The 26191-nt window shown below is 39.7% G+C and overlaps 2 protein-coding genes across 4 annotated transcripts in view; both read left to right on the top strand.

The window, feature by feature from the left end:
• Positions 1 to 15942, top strand: part of LOC139978424 (furin-like protease kpc-1) — a 73214-nt gene extending 57272 nt beyond the window's left edge. For all 3 annotated transcript variants that reach the window (XM_071988640.1, XM_071988641.1, XM_071988639.1), the window contains exons 7-14: positions 1699 to 1787; positions 5885 to 6057; positions 6529 to 6741; positions 8049 to 8149; positions 8736 to 8839; positions 9830 to 9947; positions 10634 to 10944; positions 11556 to 15942. In XM_071988640.1, the coding sequence (XP_071844741.1) occupies positions 1699 to 1787; positions 5885 to 6057; positions 6529 to 6741; positions 8049 to 8149; positions 8736 to 8839; positions 9830 to 9947; positions 10634 to 10944; positions 11556 to 12124 (1678 nt within the window). In that variant the 3' untranslated portion in view covers positions 12125 to 15942. The remainder of the gene's footprint in view (positions 1 to 1698; positions 1788 to 5884; positions 6058 to 6528; positions 6742 to 8048; positions 8150 to 8735; positions 8840 to 9829; positions 9948 to 10633; positions 10945 to 11555) is intronic.
• Positions 15943 to 18152: 2210 nt separating this feature from the next.
• LOC139978422 (uncharacterized) lies at positions 18153 to 26191 on the top strand. Its single transcript, XM_071988635.1, has 5 exons — positions 18153 to 19136; positions 20068 to 20225; positions 21059 to 24195; positions 24519 to 24881; positions 25283 to 26191. The coding sequence occupies exons 1-4, from the start codon at positions 18652 to 18654 to the stop codon at positions 24669 to 24671; spliced, it is 3933 nt and encodes a 1310-aa protein (XP_071844736.1). The 5' UTR covers positions 18153 to 18651; the 3' UTR covers positions 24672 to 24881; positions 25283 to 26191.

Below are 26191 nucleotides of genomic sequence, written 5' to 3'. Positions count from 1 at the left end.
GCCAAACATAGTTTAGTGATGTCTGCTTGTCTTTTACATGTACAGTAAGCTACTAAGGTTAACTGTTTGTTTTGATCAAATTTCTTCCCCCGGAGACTCGTTCGATGTTTGATGAAAGTATATATCCGTAGTTACGAGTTGGAGTTAGCTGACAGTCTAAAATAGCGCTCTGCCAATCTCATCATCAATCATGCCATATTAGGACACAAAAATGACTGTTTCCGTTGTCATTGTTTAATATTTGTTAAGGTTCTTGAGAACAGGATCGAGAGAGAGAGCATCGAATAAAATATCAACATTATTTAATATGAGAGAATATTCTAGTCGATCACAAATCCAGTAGTTTGTATTGGGAATAGCTGTTGAATATCAGTTTCTCATAGGGCTTAACCATGAATAGGAGAAGACATGTGGTTGATGAAACTAATCCCTTAACAGATGCAAGTGGGAGTTCTGGAGGGCTGGTAGGCTGTGTAGGGGGATGTGCGGTCTGCCTTGCTATGATGAACTATCAACGTGTTACGTTCTGTCTATTCTGCTGAACAGTTTTGTACAGCAGGTTTTAGACAAAGTCTCTTGCATTCTGGGAATCAGTTGGTGGATTTCAGAGAATAGGTTCACATTTCTTTCTTTTTTGATTTTTTTTTATATTTTCATTTATACGTCAAAAATAAATATTTATAAATTTGTATATTTTTTAGTCAAAATATACAACGGTTCTGTAAACATGGAATTGCTTTACATGTCTACATTGGTGTAACAATTTGCCCGATTTTTCATATGATTATTTTAGCATTTTTTAACAAATGAGGACCGTCTCCCTTGGCCCTTCCCCTCCCTTTCCCCTTTCTTCAGTGCAGCTGGTGGTCATTACAGTGTAGTGTTGCCATTTCTCCAGCTTGTCTACGTGAACACAAAATGTCCTATTGATTTAATGGTCGAGTGTCCGATAGATAAGAAAAGCTCTGTTATACTTGTCATCCAGAATATCAATACTTGGCGAACAACACTTCATAGCTGATAATCAAAAATTCTAGGCTAAAGGACACACAAAACTTGGCACTGCAGTGTTAAGTTAGCTGGTTGTTCATATAACATATAATCTGCATAATTTTAACCCATTTCATTCTAATCTTTTCTCTATCTTTAATAAACTCATATTCAACTCATAAATTTTTTTTTTACTCTTTCTGCATATCTTTTCAGCTCACTTTTTTTTCCTTTTTTGTTTGTTTACTCTCGTGCTTGTCATTTCTGCTTACTTTGCCTGCTTGTTTTTCTTTGCTGTTTAATTTGCTTTTAGTCAAAATATATGCACTTGTTGATCTTATAAGATCCTGTATGCAGTAAAGAAGAAGAGAAAGAGATTAAAAAAAAAAAAAAACTGTTTTTGAAAGGAAGGAAGGAAAAGAGAAAAAATGAGGCAAACAAACTATTTTTCCTCATCAAATTATTTATTTTAATGGTTTGAATTAAATTTATTCGTTCATACCTTAATATTATCCATTAATTGTTTGAATTTGGTGCTTTTTAATTTATTGTATATCTTTTGTTTACCTTAATTATTCTGATACATCTTGAGCCCTAGATGATGATAGACTCTTTTACTTGGAAAGTTTATGAAAAATAAATACATTCAAGTGTAATCAATATGATAATTTGGGGTTTTGACTTGGCATGTTTTGTGTGTTTTTTCAGACATGGCACCAGATGTTCTGGAGAAGTTGCAGCCGAGGCAAACAACAGCATCTGTTCAGTGGGGGTAGCACACAAAGCTAGTATTGGAGGTAAGCCTGTAACACCATCTGTTCAGTGGGGGTAGCACACAAAGCTAGTATTGGAGGTAAGCCTGTAACACCATCTGTTCAGTGGGGGTAGCACACAAAGCTAGTATTGGAGGTAAGCCTGTAACACCATCTGTTCAGTGGGGATAGCACACAAAGCTAGTATTGGAGGTAAGCTCATAACACAATCTGTTCAGTGGGTTTAGCATACATAGCTAGTATTGGAGGTAAGCCTGTAACACCATCTGTTCAGTGGGGGTAGCATACAAAGCTAGTATTGGAGGTAAGCTCATAACACAATCTGTTCAGTGGGTTTAGCACACATAGCTAGTATTGGAGGTAAGCCTGTAACACCATCTGTTCAGAGGGGGTAGCACACAAAGCTAGTATTGGAGGTTAGCCTGTAACACCATCTGTTGAGTGGTGGTAGCACACAAAGCTAGTATTGAAGTAAGCCCATAACACCATCTGTTGAATGGTGGTAGCATACAAAGCTAGTATTGGAGGTAAGCCCATAACACCATCTGTTCAGTGGGGGTAGCACACAAAGCTAGTATTGGAGGTAAGCCCTTAACACCATCTGTTTGGAGGGGGTAGCATACAAAGCTAGTATTGAAGTAAGCCCATAACACCATCTGTTGAATGGTGGTAGCACACAAAGCTAGTATTGGAGGTAAGCCCATAACACCATCTGTTCAGTGGGGGTAGCACACAAAGCTAGTATCGGAGGTAAGCCCATAACACCATCTGTTCAGTGGGGGTAGCACACAAAGCTAGTATTGAAGTAAGCCCATAACACCATCTGTTGAATGGTGGTAGCATATAAAGCTAGTATTGGAGGTAAGCCCATAACACCATCTGTTCAGTGGGGGTAGCACACAAAGCTAGTATTGGAGGTAAGCCAATAACACCATCTGTTCAGTGGGGGTAGCACACAAAGCTAGTATTGGAGGTAAGCCCGTAACACCATCTGTTCAGTGGGGGTAGCACACAAAGCTAGTATTGGAGGTAAGCCCATAACACCATCTGTTCAGTGGGGGTAGCACACAAAGCTAGTATTGGAGGTAAGCCCATAACACCATCTGTTCAGTGGGGGTAGCACACAAAGCTGGTATTGGAGGTAAGCCCGTAACACCATCTGTTCAGTGGGGGTAGCACACAAAGCTAGTATTGGTGGTAAGCCTGTAACACCATCTGTTCAGTGGGGGTAGCACACAAAGCTAGTATTGGAGGTAAGCCTGTAACACCATCTGTTCAGTGGGGATAGCACACAAAGCTAGTATTGGAGGTAAGCTCATAACACAATCTGTTCAGTGGGTTTAGCATACATAGCTAGTATTGGAGGTAAGCCTGTAACACCATCTGTTCAGTGGGGGTAGCATACAAAGCTAGTATTGGAGGTAAGCTGATAACACAATCTGTTCAGTGGGTTTAGCACACATAGCTAGTATTGGAGGTAAGCCTGTAACACCATCTGTTCAGAGGGGGTAGCACACAAAGCTAGTATTGGAGGTTAGCCTGTAACACCATCTGTTGAGTGGTGGTAGCACGCAAAGCTAGTATTGAAGTAAGCCCATAACACCATCTGTTGAATGGTGGTAGCATACAAAGCTAGTATTGGAGGTAAGCCCATAACACCATCTGTTCAGTGGGGGTAGCACACAAAGCTAGTATTGGAGGTAAGCCCTTAACACCATCTGTTTGGAGGGGGTAGCATACAAAGCTAGTATTGAAGTAAGCCCATAACACCATCTGTTGAATGGTGGTAGCACACAAAGCTAGTATTGGAGGTAAGCCCATAACACCATCTGTTCAGTGGGGGTAGCACACAAAGCTAGTATCGGAGGTAAGCCCATAACACCATCTGTTCAGTGGGGGTAGCACACAAAGCTAGTATTGAAGTAAGCCCATAACACCATCTGTTGAATGGTGGTAGCATATAAAGCTAGTATTGGAGGTAAGCCCATAACACCATCTGTTCAGTGGGGGTAGCACACAAAGCTAGTATTGGAGGTAAGCCAATAACACCATCTGTTCAGTGGGGGTAGCACACAAAGCTAGTATTGGAGGTAAGCCCGTAACACCATCTGTTCAGTGGGGGTAGCACACAAAGCTAGTATTGGAGGTAAGCCCATAACACCATCTGTTCAGTGGGGGTAGCACACAAAGCTAGTATTGGAGGTAAGCCCATAACACCATCTGTTCAGTGGGGGTAGCACACAAAGCTGGTATTGGAGGTAAGCCCGTAACACCATCTGTTCAGTGGGGGTAGCACACAAAGCTAGTATTGGTGGTAAGCCTGTAACACCATCTGTTCAGTGGGGGTAGCACACAAAGCTAGTATTGGAGGTAAGCCTGTAACACCATCTGTTCAGTGGGGATAGCACACAAAGCTAGTATTGGAGGTAAGCTCATAACACAATCTGTTCAGTGGGTTTAGCATACATAGCTAGTATTGGAGGTAAGCCTGTAACACCATCTGTTCAGTGGGGGTAGCATACAAAGCTAGTATTGGAGGTAAGCTGATAACACAATCTGTTCAGTGGGTTTAGCACACATAGCTAGTATTGGAGGTAAGCCTGTAACACCATCTGTTCAGAGGGGGTAGCACACAAAGCTAGTATTGGAGGTTAGCCTGTAACACCATCTGTTGAGTGGTGGTAGCACGCAAAGCTAGTATTGAAGTAAGCCCATAACACCATCTGTTGAATGGTGGTAGCATACAAAGCTAGTATTGGAGGTAAGCCCATAACACCATCTGTTCAGTGGGGGTAGCACACAAAGCTAGTATTGGAGGTAAGCCCTTAACACCATCTGTTTGGAGGGGGTAGCATACAAAGCTAGTATTGAAGTAAGCCCATAACACCATCTGTTGAATGGTGGTAGCACACAAAGCTAGTATTGGAGGTAAGCCCATAACACCATCTGTTCAGTGGGGGTAGCACACAAAGCTAGTATCGGAGGTAAGCCCATAACACCATCTGTTCAGTGGGGGTAGCACACAAAGCTAGTATTGAAGTAAGCCCATAACACCATCTGTTGAATGGTGGTAGCATATAAAGCTAGTATTGGAGGTAAGCCCATAACACCATCTGTTCAGTGGGGGTAGCACACAAAGCTAGTATTGGAGGTAAGCCAATAACACCATCTGTTCAGTGGGGGTAGCACACAAAGCTAGTATTGGAGGTAAGCCCGTAACACCATCTGTTCAGTGGGGGTAGCACACAAAGCTAGTATTGGAGGTAAGCCCATAACACCATCTGTTCAGTGGGGGTAGCACACAAAGCTAGTATTGGAAGTAGGCCCATAACACCATCTGTTCAGTGGGGGTAGCACACAAAGCTAGTATTGGAGGTAAGCCCATAACACCATTTGTTCAGAGGGGGTAGCACACAAAGCTAGTATTGGAGGTAAGCCTGTAACACCATCTGTTCAGTGGGGGTAGCACACAAAGCTAGTATTGGTGGTAAGCCTGTAACACCATCTGTTCAGTGGGGGTAGCACACAAAGCTAGTATTGGAGGTAAGCCTGTAACACCATCTGTTCAGTGGGGGTAGCACACAAAGCTAGTATTGGAGGTAAGCCTGTAACACCATCTGTTCAGTGGGGGTAGCACACAAAGCTGGTATTTGAGGTAAGCCCGTAACACCATCTGTTCAGTGGGGGTAGCACACAAAGCTAGTATTGGAGGTAAGCCCATAAACACCATATGTTCCATAGTAGAGATTCATTTTTTGAGAATTATTAATACATACATGTGACCTGGGTTATATCCATTATCAGACAGGTGCTTTGTAGTAATAGAAACCATGGGATACTAGTGATATCAAGTGTTGGTTGTAATGTGCAAATTGTATTACACTAGTAATGAATTGCAATGTTCCAAAAGTTAGGTAACAGAGAAATTCTGTTAAAAATTGCAAAACAGGTATCACTAAACCTTGTGCTATTTTTTCCCCTTCTCCCCCCTTTTGTTGTTGTTGTGCCATATGATAGCCCTTTTTGAGTCGGTATGAAAGACTGGCGTTTGGATAAAGCTATATAAGTTCGTCTTGATTCATCAATTGACTCCCTTTTTGGTAATCTCTCGATTTTTTCAGGGGTGAGAATGCTCGATGGGGACGTAACGGATGCAGTCGAGGGTCGATCCCTTAGTCTAAACCCTCAACACATCGACATCTACAGTGCAAGCTGGGGTCCTGATGATGACGGCAAAACTGTGGATGGGCCTGGAAAGATGGCCAAGAAAGCCTTCCTCGATGGAGTCACCTCTGTGAGTAACTGTCTTACATCCACATCATCCCACCAACCCACCCCCCAATCCACTCCATCCCCCCACCCATCTCCATAAATTAATGAATGCATAAAGAGTGTAAGGATTCTGCTTGAATATTTATGATGTCCTTTATCCATCTAACATTCTCACTGGTCCTGTCTGACATGTCTACAAAAGAGAGACTTGACCTTTTTCCACTCCAGTTCACCCCCCCCTCCCCCCCTGCCAACCATATTGTTTGTACCTCATCTTCATTTAACTCCTTAGTAGTTATTACTTTGGTTATGGAGTGCCATATATTGGTTCATTGGTCTACATTGTAATCTCGGTAAATACTGTGCTCTTTCGTATGTAGTACCTTTGTCGTCACTATTCCATCTTCCCTGCCATCAAACCAGCTCCATCCCGCCTTATCCGTAAAAAGAGGACAGTCATGGCAATCACTTTGTTCATTTTACATGTTTACAGGGTCGTGGCGGTCTTGGGTCCATCTTTGTCTGGGCCTCTGGCAATGGAGGGCGCTCCGGGGACAGCTGCGGTTGCGACGGTTACACCAACTCCGTCTACACTATCTCTGTCAGCAGTGCAACAGAACACGGAAAAGTGCCTTGGTACTCGGAAAAATGTGCCTCCACATTAGCGACGACCTACAGTAGTGGTGCGCCCGACGAGAAGCAAGTGGTAGGTGGTACACCTGACACAGTGTGTCAAAGTGCTAGATACCTTCATTTTGTTACCCCATTGGTTAAATGATTATGGTTGGGTTTGCTTCAGTTGGCCTCCTGTTTGATTGGATGTGAGTGGGGTAGGTAGGGGTGAGAAGGGGATGAATGGCTAGAGTTATTAATTACAAGTTCTTCATAACTTGTTATCAGTCATTTGGTTCTCCTCTCCTTTAACCTTGTTGCCCACGTTGCCCATGTAGAGCTCCCTTGGCAGTCTTCCTCAAAGCCTATTTCCAATCTCATTGAAGTAGTGAAGTCAAATATCATTTCATCTGACAACAAAGCCTGACATTTTCAGGGTAAACTTCTATAAACATTACTGTCAGCATCTTTTCTTCATACATCCTTATATATTTTGCATTGTAGCAGTCGTCCAAAGACTAATTGACAGATTGTTTTTTTCTTTCTGTATCAATAAATTCATTTCTCTGGTTTACGTTGTGACATTTCAAAAGGCCGCCGTTGTAAGTTAAATGTCACATCGTGATTGACTTGTGATTGGGAGCTGTAATAAGATGTGGGCAAATATCGGTTGCCAGAGTAATCTGATGAAGCCTTTGGTGAAAGACACTGTTCAAGAGCATCGAAGGTTAATTATTGAACTTGCAGCAGGCAGGTTCTTGTTATGGAAGAGGTTGTTGTGTAGCTATTGGAATTAATTAAAGTTAACTTGCACAGAGCTTGGCAATATGAGGAGATATTATTCACATGGGAGTAAGCAAGTAGTAACTTGAATATGAAGGTTAATTTACTATGGCACTTCTCCTAAGTATCCCTACCTCACTCTGCATCCCTTCCCCTCCCCTCCCCCACTCTCCCACCCCAATTTCTAGTACTTTCCCTGTCTAGAAAGGAGACTTAATGGGAATTAAGGTTTAAGGAGTTCCTGTTTTAAATTGACCTACCCACTTACACATTAGCATTGATTATTTGATTGGTAAATGAAACACAATGAAGCTGATAAGTTTGGTTACATTAAACAAGATAATCTATCAACTCTCATCTGCATAAATGTTGCATATCTACATCCATTTAGTTTAAACTGGTGAGTTTTGCTTCTTAATATTATACAAAAAAAATACACTCAACTGAACAGATTCTGGTAATCCTCCTCTCATTACTGACATAGAATCATCCCCAGTTTCTGTGTTTCGTTTGTGGTGATTCTGATAAATATGGTCGACCGAAATATTTTGACATACCTTCTGCTTATTTTGGTAGCTTTAATGATTTAAAGTGAATTTTCCTCTCATTTCTTCTTAGGTTACCACTGATCTTCGCAAGCAATGTACGGACAAACACAGTGGAACTTCCGCCTCAGCTCCTTTAGCCGCTGGTCTCTGCGCTTTGGCGCTCGAGGCAAAGTAAGGAATATTCTGTTTTAACTCTCAAACTGACACCCACAAGCACACAACAACACAGAGCATTTCTCTTTATACCAAAAATAAGATGCCTCCGAAATGTATTCTGTTGTTTCGAGGTTGAAGACACGTGGTTGAAGTGTGCAGTGTAACAATTCACTCAGCAGATATTTGATCATAAAAATGCAGTTAGTTGGTTGACATAGTCTGAACACTTAAGAAAACACTGCAAATGTTCAACATTCTCAATGTTCTCACATTATAACAGAGTGATTTACATTCAAGTATCGGACACAATTCTGTGTGACCTTTGACCTGGTATGGTTGATATAGGTATGTTCATCATCTTAGGTAAGCAGAGGCAACAATGGGGACAGTTGCAGTTGCACTTTAGTGACTTCAGTGAAACCTCTGTGGGAGATGGACTAAATCTGTACAAGGTCAAGCAATATGGAAAACTGACTGCCAAATTATAAACAAACTGGAAAGGAGTGACAAATATTTTGGCTGAAATGGGACTCAAAAAGTAGTCACCTTATGTTTAAGGTCATAAAGGAATAAATATGAGTGTCATTTTCATATTCCACAGTCCCACTTTGACATGGCGTGACCTGCAGCATATCATCGTAGCCACGTCCCGACCAGGAAACCTCTTAGCTGATGACTGGATAGTCAATGGAGCAGATTACCGTGGTAACTATTCACTCTATATTGATTTAGATCCTTTATGTAACATTGGAACTTTCTTATAAAACTTGTTGATTTTCAAACGTCTAGGTTAAATATGCAGCTATCCGTGGATTATGGAAATGTAAGGAAACATTAAGATCTCTTTCTGCAAGTTGGCTGCAGTGCATGAGTTTGCTGCAAAGTGTTGAAATGGTGGCATTCTGATTTTGTTGTAAATGTTGATTTCATAAGATTTATTTAGTGATCAATGTTTTGATTTTGCTACAAAAGTTATGTATAAAGTGTATAATTTATTTGTTGCAAGATATTTTTTTAAATTATCTTTGAAACATATTAAGTGATCAATTTATAACTAGTAATATAATGAGAAAATGATAAATCTATCGTTTTGTCATGTTTCAGCAAGTGTTGAGTTCCTCACTTATTAGATTTAAGAAATTTGTCACTGTGTTCCAAATTGTTCTCATATTATCGGAACAAAAATTCATTATGTCCAAAATTGCTTCTGCATTTACAGAAAGATCTTAACCTTGTGACATCAACATTTGAAAGCTAAATTTGCAGGACTTGTTGAACGTGATCTTCTACAAAACCGAAGCAGACTTTTTTTGGGCTTAAGTTATCTTCTCGGCTGTCTTTGACTTAATATAGAAAAATCTGTACCAGTATTCTCACGTTTATTGCCATTTGTTCTAATTTTTTAGGCTATTTACTGACATCACTTACTGCTTTAGGTGTCTCAGTTCTCGGGAGTTTATTGAGATTTTCTTCAAATGGGAATTGCTACTTACTCTTTTCCTTCCCATTTTCTTTTCTTGCATTTTTATTGTTTGTTGCAAATTTATGACAAAGGATGTTTAACTTTCTTACATCGTAACACCTGGAGCAAATATAAATACAACTTACTTTTATATCCTTTGTATGATTGTTTTGTGTTTTTGGTGGTAGTGAATGTGTCCGCTAAAATGTTGTTGTTACCGTTCATTTTGCCAGTGAGTCACTCATTCGGGTTTGGTTTGATGGATGCTGCAGCTATGGTCGATTTAGCACGGAGCTGGCAGAGGGTGCCGGATCAACATGTATGCTCTACCGCTGGCGTGATCGGTCCTCTGTGAGTATTATCTACTGCTTTGTCCGTTATTGAGACATCTTGTGTTGTAGACCCTTGTATTTCTGCGTCTTGTAACAACCACACCATCCTTTAAGTTGTGGTAAGTTGAGGGTATGGTGCAATGGAAAGAGTGTTCCCCCCTTCAACTATATGGGTTCAAACACCCGCCAGGAGCCAGATTTCTCTTAACCTTTTCAAAATTTGCTACTGACCAGTAGAGGAGAAATCTGTGGATTTGTCATTGAGAAACCGTATTTTGCTCTCTCCTCTCTCTGCTTGCAATCATCTATGTTTGCGATGGTTGCTCTGAAATGATGATTGATGGAGGAGGGGGGTTGGGGTGGGGTCGGGGATGCTCCTCTTCCCTGGATATTTGAGGATAGTGGTCAACCACACTTTTGTCTGCTGGAAGTAAAAGTTACCTGCTGTACTAGAAGCAGGAATGGCTGCCACAATTTACACGCCTGCCTCATTATTTTTCTGGATCCTCAGACTTCCTAACCCCTGGGATTTGCTAAGCTAAGACATAATAGTGGTAGTCATGGCAACGTTTAAAAATGTCCTTCTTTGTTTTCCCCCTTTTGCACTTTATTGTTTATTTCAAAATAATTTGGCGATCTATTATATCTGATTGAAATAATTAAAATCTCTTTCTAAGTTTAACTCTTCTCTTTTCACGTCTGTAGAACGATACCCGCCTCAGGTGTCCTACGAGTCACCATAGACTCCAACGGATGCCTAGGGGAGGACGATGCCGTCCAATCACTGGAGCATGTAATATCCAATATCTCCATCCAGTATTCCAAAAGGGGTGATTTGGAAATCACCCTGACATCCCCCTCCGGTACAAAATCCATCTTGCTTCCTAAAAGAAGTAGAGACTTCTCGGATAAGGGCTTCCATAATTGGGAGTTTCTTTCCACTCATTCCTGGGGTGAGGTGCCCAAGGGGATCTGGACCCTGGAGATTAAAAATACAGGCGCTAAAAGTAACAAAGGTGAGTTGCTATTCTGACCTTTGGTGGATTTTTGTGGCAGAGTACATTTCTGTAATGAAACAGAATGTAGCCTTCCCCTTCCCCCCATCCCTTGACTTAGCTTCAACATTTTCTTTTGGATGTTACAGACAACCCTGGTCGGTTTTCTTACCAGGTTGGCGGTAATATTTCTTAATGAAATGTTTTGACTTCTGATTTAACAATTGAGATTTGTTATTTATCCATCTCATTAAAAATACAATCCAGTAAAACGATTCACAACTTAAAAATAAAAGTTTAGCTAATGAAAGGAATGTAGAGTCAACAGGCTCAGTGACAAATTTCAGAAGATTGATCTTACTTGTTGTTAAGCCTTCGATAAAGACACAGCTAAGAAAGAAAATTAATTAGTAATTGTAGAAATCGTGAGGCTTGGAATGTTGGTTCCCGGGTACAAACTCGGCTATACATATTTTCATTTGTACAGTAATTTGTCGATACTGCGTAGCAGCGCATAAAATGAGTAATATTCCCCATGTGAACTTAAAAGTGGTCGCCACATTTTTTAAATTTTGACAAGTACAAAATATAAACTCATTCCTTCATAATTTTTCTTTAACCCCGCGCCGTAGGTGTCCTTAGCAAATGGGACCTTGTCCTTTATGGCACGGAGGTCCACCCCATCCAGAAGCATTCTGGACCGCAGATCTGCCCTTCCAATCAGTTCCTAGAGACCAACGTGACCAAGAACAGTACCATCGCACACGAGTGCGTGCCCTGTCACGAGTCGTGCAAGACCTGTTATGGACGGAACAACAGCCAGTGCATACAATGCCAATACAATTTCATGAAGAGAGACGTGTACTGCATCACTAATGTCTCCCTCCTATCTGACCCACTGATGTATGTGGCCGTGGGCGTGATCGCATTAATAATAATCGGCCTTCTACTCATTGCGGTGCTAGCGATTGTCATGAGAAATAACAGCAGCAAACGCACGACCAGCTTGGAGTACAGCAAATTGCTGGAAGTGGATGAAAATTCTAGCGACGAAGATATCACAGAGTACAAAGACGAAGTCTACGAAGGGTCCAAGCTGTCGTCGTCACCCATGGACGGTCCAGAACCAGCTACCGACGCGTGTACCAATGGCGGCCCCAGCATCACCTTAAATTCTAATGGCGACGTCCTGACAGCTTAAAAAATGGTCCATATCTTTCAAACATTCCGTGGGTATCCTCTACGTCACAAAATAAAATCATGTTTGTTTGTCAATTAATGATGGCATTGTATTGAATGTTGGAAACCTTTTTTTTTAAGTGAAGAAGCAGGTAATCTGATGAATACTTTAAAAAAAAATTATGATCGACATTGTAAGAACAACTTTGATCTTGGCCAGTCTGGGAAATTGTTGAAATTACATAAAAACAGGTAACACATGAGTTGCCAAAAAGGCAGGAGGTAGTGGGGGGCGGTTGGGTGGGGTAGGAGAGGAAGGCACCTGCATGACAATCACTCAAATAGCTTGAAGCTGCTCTATTTCCTTCAAACTCCAATTGAAAAGGAAATAGATAACCGTCAAAGTGCCGTGATGTAAGGATAAAAGGAAAGATGATGATTTTCTGTTAATGACAGTGGACATTAGACAAAGGAATATGACAATTGGTGGGTGAACTATTGCATTGTACTCTGAAAAGAAGGAACTTGTAGCTGATCAGTTTATCTTAATTAATCATTCATGAATGTATGATTCTGGGAGAATTGTGGCAGAAAGAAAACTTATAATTTAATGTAAGTTTAATATCTCCTTCTTTAATGTTCATTTATTTATGATACATGTATGTGCATATTCATATGTATACACACCTATATAGATATATATATATATATATGTATATATATATATATATATATCTATCTATATATATATATATATATATCTATATATATATATATATATATATATATATATATATATATACATATATATACATATATATATATACATATATATATATATATATATATATATACATATATATATACATATGCATATTCACAAACAGGTATATATGTATGATATGTGTACATCAATAAACAGATATAGAGATTTGGTGTTTGTATTTGTATGTCTGGTTTGACTGCAAAGAATCATCCAAAAGTTTTATTTTGGGGGGTAGGGGGGGGGGGTAATTTTCTTCTTAATTTGTTTTTGATCATTATTCAATTCTTGGATGCAAAAGTTGCAATTTTCGTCTTTTCTTTGATCACAATCAAGATAGAGTTGGTCAAGTAAAAAAATAAATAAAAGAATGATTTAGTCAAAAATTTGATATTTGCAAGAAGATTAATTCAAGAGATTTATTTTTATAAGTAAATAAGTAAAAGAAATGCATAATATTGATGTAATGTATAATTTTTCTTGTGTGGTTAAGTAGGGACAGGGCACCTGCAGATAGTTCTCATGAGAAAGAATGTCCAAGCATTGCTCGAATATTTATCTCTTGGTGAAGATGAAATCGGGAGGGGTGGGGGGGGGGGGAGGTGTGGGGTGAGGAGGACTTGGCAATCGGCCAGGTAGTGTACTGAGATGTGTGTTATAGAAGGGTCACACAAGTCAAATACTATGAAAGATTTATCAAATTTATCTTTATCTTATTATCGTTTGGAATGTACAATCGTCTCAGTTTTCATTCGTTTTTTTTGTACCTGCCAATCAAACTGTAGTTAACAGGGTGTTTTATATGATAGCCATGCCACAGATGAACACACTGGAGAGACAGAGAGAGAGAGAGAGGTGGAGAGAATCTCAGTCGCTGCTGCCCATACCGATTGTTAAAATGTGAAGTTCTTTCATTCGTCCTATTAAAAAATATTTTATTGAATAAGAGAGAGATCATTTATAATTGTTTTTTTGTTGTTCTGATGAATTTGTAATTGCAAGTATGAATGTGATTAGAGGGAGATGGTCATTTTATTTCTATATATCGGAGTGGGCTGGGTTCTCGTTTTGTTGGACGTTGTTGTGTTTATTATTTTTACGACCTTGCACCTTCCAAATAATGTTACAGTCTATTTTTCTCCTTCATGGTCTAAAGAACACTTCGGATTGCAATTAACATTATCAATGACTGATGGAGGAGGAATTATAATTGTGACATGCATACTTCATACTGCACATGTGACATGCATGTGACATGTGACATGCATACTTTAGAAGAGCCATAGTTTTTACCTTTGACAATGTAGTTGGACAGTGGTTGGAATGTCTTGGGTTAATACATAAACATCATACCAGAGCTGTGTAGCTTTTTTCTTTATTTTATAAGGGTAGGGGGTTGGGGATTTGAGTTTTCTGCAGATTGTGAAGAGGTTAAATTGATATTCTATACTTGCAAAACTAATCTTATATCAACAAATTTTGTTAAAATCCTTGAACATAGAGAAATGGTGCATGAAGTTAAAAGGAAAAGGAGAGCAGTTATTAGTATGTTGAAAATGTTTGCACAATCCTAATTAAGTACTACAGAGATATTTTATATTTTAGCCAAAAGAAAAAAGAAAAAAAAATATGGTTTAAAGTCACAAGAAGGTTCTTTGTGAATAAAGCCAAAGGTTTGTGTATGACATATTTGTATTTTCTAATTTCTTTTAGAAAATACAAATTTCTTTTCGTTGATTTCCTTTCAAAATGGTTCTGTTTCATTTAGGTGTTTGGTAGCAGTTTCAATTTTCTTGTAGCTATCTTATCGTTAACTCAAAGAAGCTTTCTGTATCTATTTTTGTTGTTTCATATTTTTTTCTTTTTATAACAACCATAAAGGATTTATTCCATGCAGCCATGTACTTTACTTAATACGTGGAGACTTAAATTTCCTTGTTTTTTATTAATATGATGTGGGTAGAAGAGTGGGTGGGTTCTTGGCAGATACGATGTGGGTAGCGGATGTGTGGGTGGGCTCTTGCCAGACATGTTGTGGGTAGAGGATGAGTGGGTGGGTTCTTATAACTGGCTATTTAGCCATTGTTTCCATGGCTATGGGCATTATTAACTAATTTTCAACCAAAAAAAAACAAGGAAACTAGCATCATATAATCAATTCATGTAAAGTGCTAACCCAGCTGTGGTTCATTAAGAATGTGAATATTATGTTAAAAAAAATTCTTTTGGCATAAGCAGGGTGTATCTGAGGGATAACCATTGTATTTTAAGGTGAACAATGTTTTGTTGTGTTGTGTTACTATTGTTGTGCCTCCTGCCTTTTGATCAAGAAGACCAGAAACTACCAACTAATTAGTTTGACAGTTTGCACATGTGTCAATTCAATTGCAACACTTTGTCGTTTGGAAGTCAGTCATTTTTTGTATCATTTCATACTCTTTTGTAAGTTAACTTGCCAGAAAAAGATATTGACACTAAGAGCTGCAGCAGTTGCATCAAACTACATATAATCCCTGCACACCAGCTGTGGTGACTATTCAGTGAAACCACTGAGCACAAAAGATGACAGTGCTATACATCCTGGCTCCAGTCATGCTGCAGCTCCCCCTAGCAACCGACATCTGGCACAGTGCCAAAGATAGGAGACCATGTTTGTTCTTTTTCAATAGATTTGAGATGCTTCACTAAACACGTCATCATCATCATATGGTCACAGTTGTGACAGAAGGCGACTATGAGGGCTATAATTAAAGATTTAATTTTCACAAAAGGTTAAATTTGGAAAACCCCAAGAAGCAATCGATCACCACTATAGATGTATGTCCACTGTTGGATGAAAGACAAAGGTCAATGCCGCCCTCTCTTAGTCGAATTTCCCGAGTAGGAGCTGTCAGTCTTACGATAGGATTTTGTAGTTCTTTTCTTGTCAGTGTTCTTCTCTTCATGTACCTATTTGTTAAACATAGAAAGTAACATAACATTTTTGCAAATTTGTTATAATATAAAGGTTGATAATTGGTTGGGTATTATTGTTAAATAATGTAAAAAGGCTGAAATAAATTGGTAAATAAAATTTACATCCTATGTTATTTACAATTGTACACATTTCATCAGTTTCATCCTGAAGTTCCTGCACAGACTCTTACCCCGGATTCGGACTTCATTCCCACCCAGGGGGTAGGAAGCTTCCAAAAAATGGGGGGGGGCACTTTCTCATTCCACACCACAACCACCACTCGTTATGCTATAAACCGATACACACCGGCCATATCACTTAAATATATATGATGTGTTAGTATACTTTCAATACTATTATGGTTCGCTGCAACTTTTAAAAATTTTAAACATAGCATGTACAGACTAAAAATAAATGATTAAAATAATATATTAACATTAACAAAGGCTTATGATATCCAAAAGACAGTTCTTCATCAAAGGGGCACATTTTATTTGCCAGTAAGGCACATTTGCTATTTATAAAAAAGTGGGGGAACGTGCCCCTCGGCTCCACCCCCTGTTCCCACCAGTATGGAGAGTGTATTTTTGGGGGTGGGGGGAAGGGGGAAGGGGAAGGAAGAGGATGGTGGAGGCAGGCAATTGTAATTCTGACATGGTTTATGACCTCAAAAAATTACGTCAGAAAACTAAGGAAAGAAATGAACTTCTATCCACACACACCACTCTCTGGTTATTGCATGCTCCATATATGTTGTGTACTACATTGTGGAGTATAGTAGTGAAAGATGAATGGGGGAAAAGTCCTTTGGGGAAGGAAAAGGTATTTCAATCAATTGAGGATGACCATAAAAGAACTTTTGTGAGGTATAATCATTATGAAATTAATCTTGCACAGAGTGGGTACAGAAGCACTCTTCTATTCAGTCCAATGTCTACCATTCCATTAATCACTAACCCCCTCCCCATACCAAAGAAACAAAACCCCTCTATATCCATTTCAAAAATTTCCTTCGCCGTCATTTCCAGTACAATGAAGAGATATTTTCCAAACAGGTAAATTGATTCGACACTTCCGGGCATGTTACCAATGTATTTTACTCCATATAGTCTATCCTTGCTCTTGCAAAATTGCTATTAAATTATTTGCAGACTTGACAAGAACGCGAAGCTTCCCTCGTATATTTTCGCTTCTGTCGCCCACGACTAAACGACCCGAGGGAGGGCCAATCTACTTGATGTCGAAAACTATCTTCGTCTTGATTTTGAATTCCATGCGGGAAGGAGTAATAACAGGTTGATATTGTGACACGTTTAACAGTGACGTGCGCATGATATCAAAGGTGCGTGTGTGTGTTGCGGTGGGTGGCGGGGGGGGGGGGGCGGGTTATAGATATTCTCCGTCTTAAGGTAAGGACATAAACCTTAGGAGTGCCGAAGTGGGTTGACTGAAGTCGACTGCAATTAAGTGGAATCGTCCCCAGAACAAAAATTAAAAGTGTAAATGTCAAATGGTGCATACTAAATTTGAACTGCAAGTTAGGTCTATATAGTCCAACACACCCCCCCCCCCCCCCCTACCAATCTTGTGAAAAACACTAAACTAACTATAATTGGGGAATAAGTCAAGTCATCCTTGCTTTTCGAAAATTGATTAATATCATAATTTCGCAGTATTAAATATCTTCAAGTGGGGGCCTGTTTTGTACGGAATCATAATAGCAACTCTATCGTTGGTGCTACCAGGCGGGAAAAAAATCAACAGTATCCATTATTCTTTTATAATAACCATTGTGCTCTTAGAATTGCGAAATCGTATAACATTATAACAATCTATATAGTAAGGTTTGCCATCAATCAAGAAAAAGGGTTCGTATTTGTGCGCCGTATGTATTTATATTGCTTGTGACCCTCCTTTCTAACCCGACTTCCTTTATAGGTTTTTTCTTCAGCCTGTATGAAGGGGAATGATGATTTTCTTCATATAAAACCCTCTAAATAAGGTAGCTGATTCATTGATTAAGTTAGAGTTCCTTTATACTGAAGGAACTCTAGATAAAGCAATCGACGAGCGCCACAAATATCTTGAAAATGTGCACTAAATCGAGCAAAGATAAATCGCGCATGCGCTAATGGGGTGTAAATGGGAGAATTATTCCATTTAAGTGCTACTAAACATAAAATGTAATGTGTCCTTATTTCACTATAGTAATTGCAGCTGGTTCCGTTTAGGTTTCAGAGATTGAAACTTGCACTCAAAACGATGGGTGGGGGGGGGGGAGGGGGTGAGGGTGCTATAACGTGACCGTATTTTCAACACGATAATTATAGTGTTTATCAGGTCAACTACAAGTACAACATAGTGCGTGGATTTAGGGAACATCCAAATTTATCGTATAGATGTACCCACTACGTAGAAGCCTAGGCTGCATGATCACAAGTTTGCTTTGCTGCACCTATGACGTATGCGTAAATGCTTAGCATTTTGTCCTTGCTTGTTAAAGTACCCGACAAGGGAACGATAACTCTGCACTGTCCAGTATTTAAAGACTTTACATAGCGTCGTATAACGCCGTGTAATCACGATCTACAAATAAAGCGCTGCAAAATAAAGCGACGCAAATGTTACTAAGCAACGACGCTTCATTAACATTACATATCTTTTATAGGATATGTTTGTATTCACTACCATTCTGAGCTATTAAATGCGTTCTTTTCGTATGTAAATCCAAAGCGCGAATTGCCAGCGCGTACGTTACGCAGTGAAATGTAATCACACATAGGACTGGGTTTTCCTAGCATGAAAGGAAATTACGCTTGTTTATTCGCGTATGCGCGCGGATGACGAAACAAAGGGTGTTCAGCATTTCACACGGTTTATACGTGTCGTGTCAACACGACACAGCCACAGTTACATATCACACGATATCGACAAAGTACTAAAAATGTCTTATCTTGACAAACCACCGCATCTTCGATGCAAACAACCCAGCGAATTGGCTTCAAGTCTTTTAGACGAGGGAGCCTACCAACAGCGTCAACCGTTTCCGATACGTCAGAAAACCGACGAAAGAAAGGCACGGTGTGACGGCAGGAACCGAAGAGGGGAGAGAGGGGCAAGAGGAAAGGAGGAACGGAGGAGGGGAGGAAGAGATTCAGTTAGTAACCGGAAGGATGAGGTAGTAGAAGGTTATCCTAGGGCCGGTGGAGCCACTGAAAAAGAAGAGGGCTACACAGAGCAGGACCCAGAACACGGGGTTTCTGTTAATTTAACATCAGTAACAGAACGCAAAAGAGATCACAACGCACCAAGAAAGTGAGTGATTTTTTTTTATGTAAACTTAATAGTGTAGTACCTAAGCCTTCGAAAATATTTCTTTTATATATTTAGTAAATATAGACTGATTATTTTATTCGTCCATTGCGTTCAATGCATATACAAATGTAAGCATAAAGGGACCTTTACGTTTTTTTTCGCACATCGAATCATCTACCGTTTCGCGAGATTACAAATCATGGCACAAATTTAGGCATATAGGTCAAGGATTGGAACAGCCGGGGAGAGGAGCGCAGGGGGACAGTCGGCAAAAAAAAAATCGCAGTATACATGTAAAAGTTGAAAATATCAGTTCTCTTAAAGTTAGAGTGAAGTGCCCTGCGGACCTATATTAATTTCTCTGACGTCATCATGTTTTGATAAATAACTTTTTCAAGATCTGGTATGGCTATACCAAACTAGAGATCGCCAGATTATAGTTTGTCTCAGCTAGGGTATTTCTACTGGGGATGAGTGATCAAGTAACAATTTGCGACGTTAAATGGTGCATTATGAGGCATCTTTAGACTATAATTTAGATCCCAAGAATTAACTTTAAACGCAAAATTGTGCTAATAACTACTTTTGAGTTTTAGTACGACGTTGAAAAAGGGGAAGGTCCCCCCGCCCCAAAACCATAGGATCGCTACTAGGTGAATTGAAAACATATTTCTACATCATGTCACATTATAATGTTTATTTATGCGTATCGTGTCAACCCATATCTTGCCCGCTTGCAAATAGAAATAGGATCTGTTCTTATTTGTCAAGGATATATGCGAAGGAAATGCATTTTATTTTTGTAACGAATGCTTGCAATTCTTTCGGATATACTCATACAATTACGCCGAAACTGTGATAATAAGTCGATTCTTTTGCAAATTTGTTTAGTGACCGAACTTTACTCCTTTGCCTTGATATGATCAAACAGGCAGAGTGCGTTCACAGATAAAGGCGCATGCTCAGAAGATCAACGCCTCAACGCGGCTACTCGTGGTAGATCGAAACAGCGCGCCAAAAGAAGGAGAGTTAAATACCACGACGAGAAGAAATTCCGTCGTGAAAGCAGTAACCATGGTAACAGGAAAGGTACGATAAAGAAAGCGTAAAAGAAGATTTCGAAACTTTTCTCACGAACTTAAAAATCACTAGTATAATGCCTGGGTATAATTTCACAAAAAGCTGGCGTTTAAGCTAGAAATATAACAATGAATTTCCGGTCTAATTTGGTGGTATTCATCATCGTACAACTAATATAACTGCAACAGTTTAATTTTGGGTTCTATACCCGACCTTAACGGCTATATGAAATTAATCACGAATTTCAAAGGTTTGCATATAGGATAATGCAAGGTTACGTATAGGTTATGTGAAGGACGCATAGAATCTAAACCGACTTTGAGCTAATCGGAAGGGAGTAACCACTTAATTTGTGTAAACGCTTTTCGTTATACTTTTATCCCTGATGACTTGCCTCGTTCTTAGAAAACAAAACGGTTTACAGCCCATGCACGTTTAATATTTTTCGCTGACGCCCTGAAACAGGTAGCAGACGGAGAGCATAAAATAGCGCATTTGAACCTCAGGTGGCTCTTCGTCTTAAAATTTCAGGGGCTAGTCGACTTTTTGGAAATACTACCTCATAATAATAACTTGGGTTTCACTTATCATGTTCGAACTCATTTTGTGTTGTGTACTTTGCCTGCCAAAAACCTTCTCCCGCCTCATCTCATCCATATAATAAATTCTTCTTTATTGACGTGAAATGATTAACTTTATAACATAATCGCCACATAGTTATATTATGCTCGACGGCACTATATAATTTCATTGTAATCGAGTAGTTAACCAAGTAAGAAAGGACGCCCCCTTATATTTTTTGCTTCATGACAGCATGCAATAACTATATTCCTTTCTTTCAGATTTTGCGGAAAGATCTTTCCCTCGTTATTGTGGTTTTCACGATTCCAGTGACGATGATGACTGTGAAAATCACCAAACCAGTCCATCTGCAAAAAGATCTAAGCAGATTAAGAAATCACAAGCGTATCGAAGGAATCGCCGTACCATAAACGTCTCAGCTGAGACGATCCGTTCATTGAGCGAGGCCGGTAAAGGTCGTTCACCGTCGAAGCAAGTGCAAAAGAAAACCCAAGGCAATTCTTCAAAGAATTTACCTCATGGATGTGAAAATGCACAAAGTTACGATCGACTACATACATTTCTACAATGGGCATCAAAGAAAAGCCGAAGTGCAAACCGAAGTGGTATTTACGTCATTCCAAAGCGTACAGAGTACTCGAATTTGACCACTGATGAGCTCGACTATATCAGTCTTTGTGTTAGAACAGAAGAAGCCCTAAATAAACCACTACCATTAGCTTCCAATAGGACTGTATACAAATATTGGCTCAAGAAGTACGGTATCGCTCTCACAGGTTTACTCCTGACCGATTCCTCAGACATCGAGACAACCGAGGAAGATGAAGATGAGGATGAATCGCACGCTATGGAGGAGAGGATAACTCAATGTTATAACCAACAACATCTTCACGACAACTTGGAGATCACCGCTAAACGCACCACCTTGGTCAAAGATAAACTCATAGTGGTCAAACAGGAGACTCATTCAAGATCCACGCAGACAGATGGTCAAGATTTAGATGGCAAAAGTAATTTCAAAGACGCCAATAAATTGTCACTGCAAAATGTTAGTAATATCTCGTTATCTCCAGAGAGGAGTTATCCTGAAGTCATCAAAGAAGGAATTACTCTAAACAACACAAGCAATGATATTAATCTTGTTACTTCATTTCTCAAATCAGCTACCACATATTTTGACAACAGATTTGATCGTACTGTACAGAGGCTAGAAAACAAAGCCACTAGCCGCAGTTACGAACAACCTTCAACTTCCACAGATGGGGAACCCAATAATGATCATCTCATCAATTGCAGTAAGGAAACCCAGACAACCGGATTGATGCAGGAGGGAAGGCATCTAGAAACCTGCAATAAAGAAACCAAATCCTTATCTTGTACCTCCAATACTGATTACGACGAGAACAAAACAGTTAAACTTGCATTTTTAATTGCAGATAATCTTTTTCAACGACAAGTCAGTGGACAGATGGCTGTCCCAAATAAAATGGAGATCGATCCGACCAAAAAGAACATTACGAAAACATTTTCGAAAGAGGTCGGAAGCAAACTTTACCAACAACAAATATATAGCTCTTCTGAATCAGTTGCGGAAGACATTGGAGAAGAACATTTCCGCACACCTAGACCACCTTGTATTCTCAACGATCCGAAAAAACCTGTATGGTGTAGGAGAATGAAATTTTTAAAACAACTGAAGCAAATCACACCTGTAATTGCACCTGATTCTTTAAAAATGCAGCTTCCATCTGATGTAAAATCGGCAAATACTAAACCTGTAAAAGTGATCGAGTTAGATCCAGAGTGCGTTCCTGTCAAGGAGGAGTTTTCCAACCATGTCAATGAAGCCTCGGTGGTATCGGAAGATATTGAAGAAATGTTTCAAACGAGCATTACTTCCACTCAACAATCAGTCAACGAAGCAAAGTCACTTGATGTAGTAACGAACATTCCTAAGGTACACGGTGATGAAGGCAAGAACACTGTAAAGCCAAGCAGCTCTGCTGAACAAGTTGCAGGTCTGACGGCGTCACAAACAAGTACACCGCATTGCGCCACCTGTGTCCCATCCGAAGTGCAGAACACTAAACATACTACATCACCAGTAAATGGGGCGATGGACACCGTGCCCAAAGACTCCCCTGGTGCAGAATCTCCAGAGGAGAATTTCCAGCCACAGTTAATGAAAGAAATAGAGAGTAAACCAAGAAGGTTGATTGATACTCTTCCACCACCTGTGCTGGCTGGCAAAGGATTTCTGGGCAGTTACATTAACCAGCAGTCATCTAAAACTAACGAAATACCTTCGGTTAGTGGTCTAAGCCGAATACCTGAAGTAGGTAACAAAGCTGTGACCAATGTTCAACCTTTATGTAGCGCAATAGGTACAGCACTACCACATAATCTATCCCGCGGTGGACAACTTACCCCAATCGAAACTCCAGATGTTCACTTTTCGCCACAAAGGAGTGTTTTGACACATGCCGATGATTTGGCACTGGCCGTGGGGAGTTTGCCACCGCGTCGTGGACTTTTTGCACCCATGTCCATGGGTTCGCTGCCAACAGTTCCAACGAATTATACACAAGTGTCTACATCTTCAGTCGATGACAATATAACACCCACTGCATGTACCAATTTAGCGACATCTTCTAGATTTGGTCAACTTGCACCTTTAGCTGCTAACGGCGGGAAATCGAAAGACAAGAAAATCAAGAAGAAGAAAAAGGACAAGAAGAACAAAAAGAAAAGAGATCGATCAAATGAGTCTTTAAGTGTTATTGAAGAACAAAGTTCTTCCAGAACACATCACGCTTTCACTTCAAACGACGAAATGCTTGATTCATCTAGGCAATACTCACTAGACGATCGTCATCATCATCTTTATCAGTCACCACAAATGTCGTCATTAATGAACTCACAAGCTGTTGGACGATTAGGTATCACTCCCTCACGACCGATCGATCGACAATCATTCGCTGCTTCAAGTCGTCAGACAGGTATTTTCTCATCTGCTGGTGCATTACCAAATCTAACTAACGAAAACTTGAGAGATACATTACACGGTCAACGAATTAATGTGCCAACGGGATCCTTTCGGCAGACTGAGCGACAAGAAGTACCCAGAGGTTTCTTACAACCAATGCCTCCATCCTCAGAACGACTCTCTCGGAATGACACTGAAAAAAATAGTTACGTCTTTCCAGGAAGAGATCCAACACTATTTCGGATGACAACAGGTGATGATCATGATGATGATGACGATCTTTACTATCAAACGGATGAAGATGAATACGTCTATGAGAGTAATTTTCATGAAGGGGGCTTAGAGTACAACATGCTCCCTCATCCAGGGCATCCGTCGATGTACATACAAAGAGGAGCATACAATCAAATGGTGAATGCAATTAAATATACCAATCACATTAACAGCTTAAAAGCATCTCATTTTATTTTATATTAAATTTATATGATCTCGCTTCAATTTATTTTGAGCTATATTTTTGGGAGGACGGAAGGAAAAATAGCCGAATTGCTCGGCCTTTCACGCCACTGAATCGTCACAGAAAGGACATATCATTTTCAGATCAATTAAACCGCAATATTATGACAAACAGTAGAGAAAGTAAACATATTTAATGAAAATATGTTTTTAAAAAAATGGTGCAATTTCTCCAAAGATAGTTAATTAATTGACAACATCTGTCTGTCTCATTCCAGGACCCACGTGTTTCATATATGCAAGCACAAAGTCAACGCAATACAGGCGAACCGGTACTGGTTCTGCAAGATGAGGAGGAGCTTGGACTTGAAACCGTCCTAGAACTCCCCCAATCGCGGAGGCAGTTCTGGGATCGCGATTTCCGCCGTTAGGCACCCTGAAAGTGGGTGCCATTCGGGGGGAAGAGGCTGGTTACTGGAATGAAGCCTCTTCTCGACGCCCCCCCCCCCCCCCCTATCGGCCCTCGTCTGTCCAATTTCGTCGAGAGAAGTCCAGAAGAACCAGTGCAAATGCTTCAAGCGGTCCATTCAGAAAAGCGGGAATGAACACCTTTATATCTCCTGGAAGTAAGACCATCACAGGTAAGGACCGAAATGCTGAAGAGTCGCTTAGAGAGCAACAAAATAACTTCACTGGCTTTTACTAAACTGAGCTTCATGACCATTATCTTACAGATCATTATGTCGAGCAAGTCAATGTAGTTTCATCTTTCGTTATGAAAAAACACAGAACATTTGTTAGTTTATTCAGTGGTAGTTTGCTTTGTTAGTTGATAACAGTAATTGCTTAATACCCGCTTCGAATAAAGAGGAGGTGGCTGTCTTAGGAATTCGTTCTGTTTCTTTAATTCTACGACAGATGCAGTTCCAGTTATTCTTAATTATCTAAGAGATTAAACAAACAATGTTTTCTACTGTTGTGTGTTTTAGCGTTCTGCCTTGTTATGTGCTATTGTAATTTTTTTTTCAATTCTGTTTTACAGTTAAATATTGCAGACTGAAGAATTTTCCTGAGAGTAGGCGACAGTATAATTTAAAAAAAATCGGTTCTCAAACTTGTTTTGCAAAACGGGTCCGCTTCCGCCAAAACTAAAAGATAGATGAGAATCGGAACATTAAGATCCAATACCGAAGTTGTGATCAGGAATCGCACAAAAGTTCTCCTGTCAACGGCACATTTAAGAAATGCAACTCTAATGGACATGATCAGATTCGACGTTTGCACGTTGAGAGTGTTACTTTTATCGTTGGTCTCAACTTCAGCGAAACACCTTGAAAATTCTGTGCAGAGTAAAAGCGTCTTGTGCCACCAGCTGTCTTTTCCACGACCGTATAAAATTGCCAAGGACTTCTCTTTCGACATCAGCAGTAGAAATATTCAACCTATCGTGCTTGTAATTGTCGTCATTCGTCCGGAGTACATCAGAGTCACGTGTTATTTCCCACCAATCACTTCGTTGTATTCTTTTCGTCGTCCTGTTTCTATAACGCAAAACTGTCTGCTCTCGTATCAACTTAAAACATCACAATATATAAGAAATATGTTGCTCCTTAAAAGTATGTATAAAGATACCGACTGAAAGTCTCTAATTTTGCCTTTGACAAATTTCCATAATGATGTATGAATAAATTGATAATAAAAAAAGTCACCCATAGTTTTATAATATTGTTTATGTATTATAAATTACTCCTTAACTTCTTTTTTGCCAAAATTTATAATTTTATAAGGTTATCTCGAGCAGCCTCCAGCGAACCAGAACTTCAAAAATCATGTCCCCATCAGATTAAGAAGCGTGGCATTCTTTAAAACAGTATTCAGTGTAGAATCTATGAGTTGTTACTTTATACTTATATTACAATACAGTTCAACAGGCCAAATGATCAAGTTTTAT

The sequence above is a fragment of the Apostichopus japonicus genome, chromosome 13, assembly GCF_037975245.1.
Source record: "Apostichopus japonicus isolate 1M-3 chromosome 13, ASM3797524v1, whole genome shotgun sequence".
NCBI lineage: Eukaryota > Metazoa > Echinodermata > Holothuroidea > Aspidochirotida > Stichopodidae > Apostichopus > Apostichopus japonicus.
This window is presented reverse-complemented; position numbering and strand designations above follow the sequence as displayed.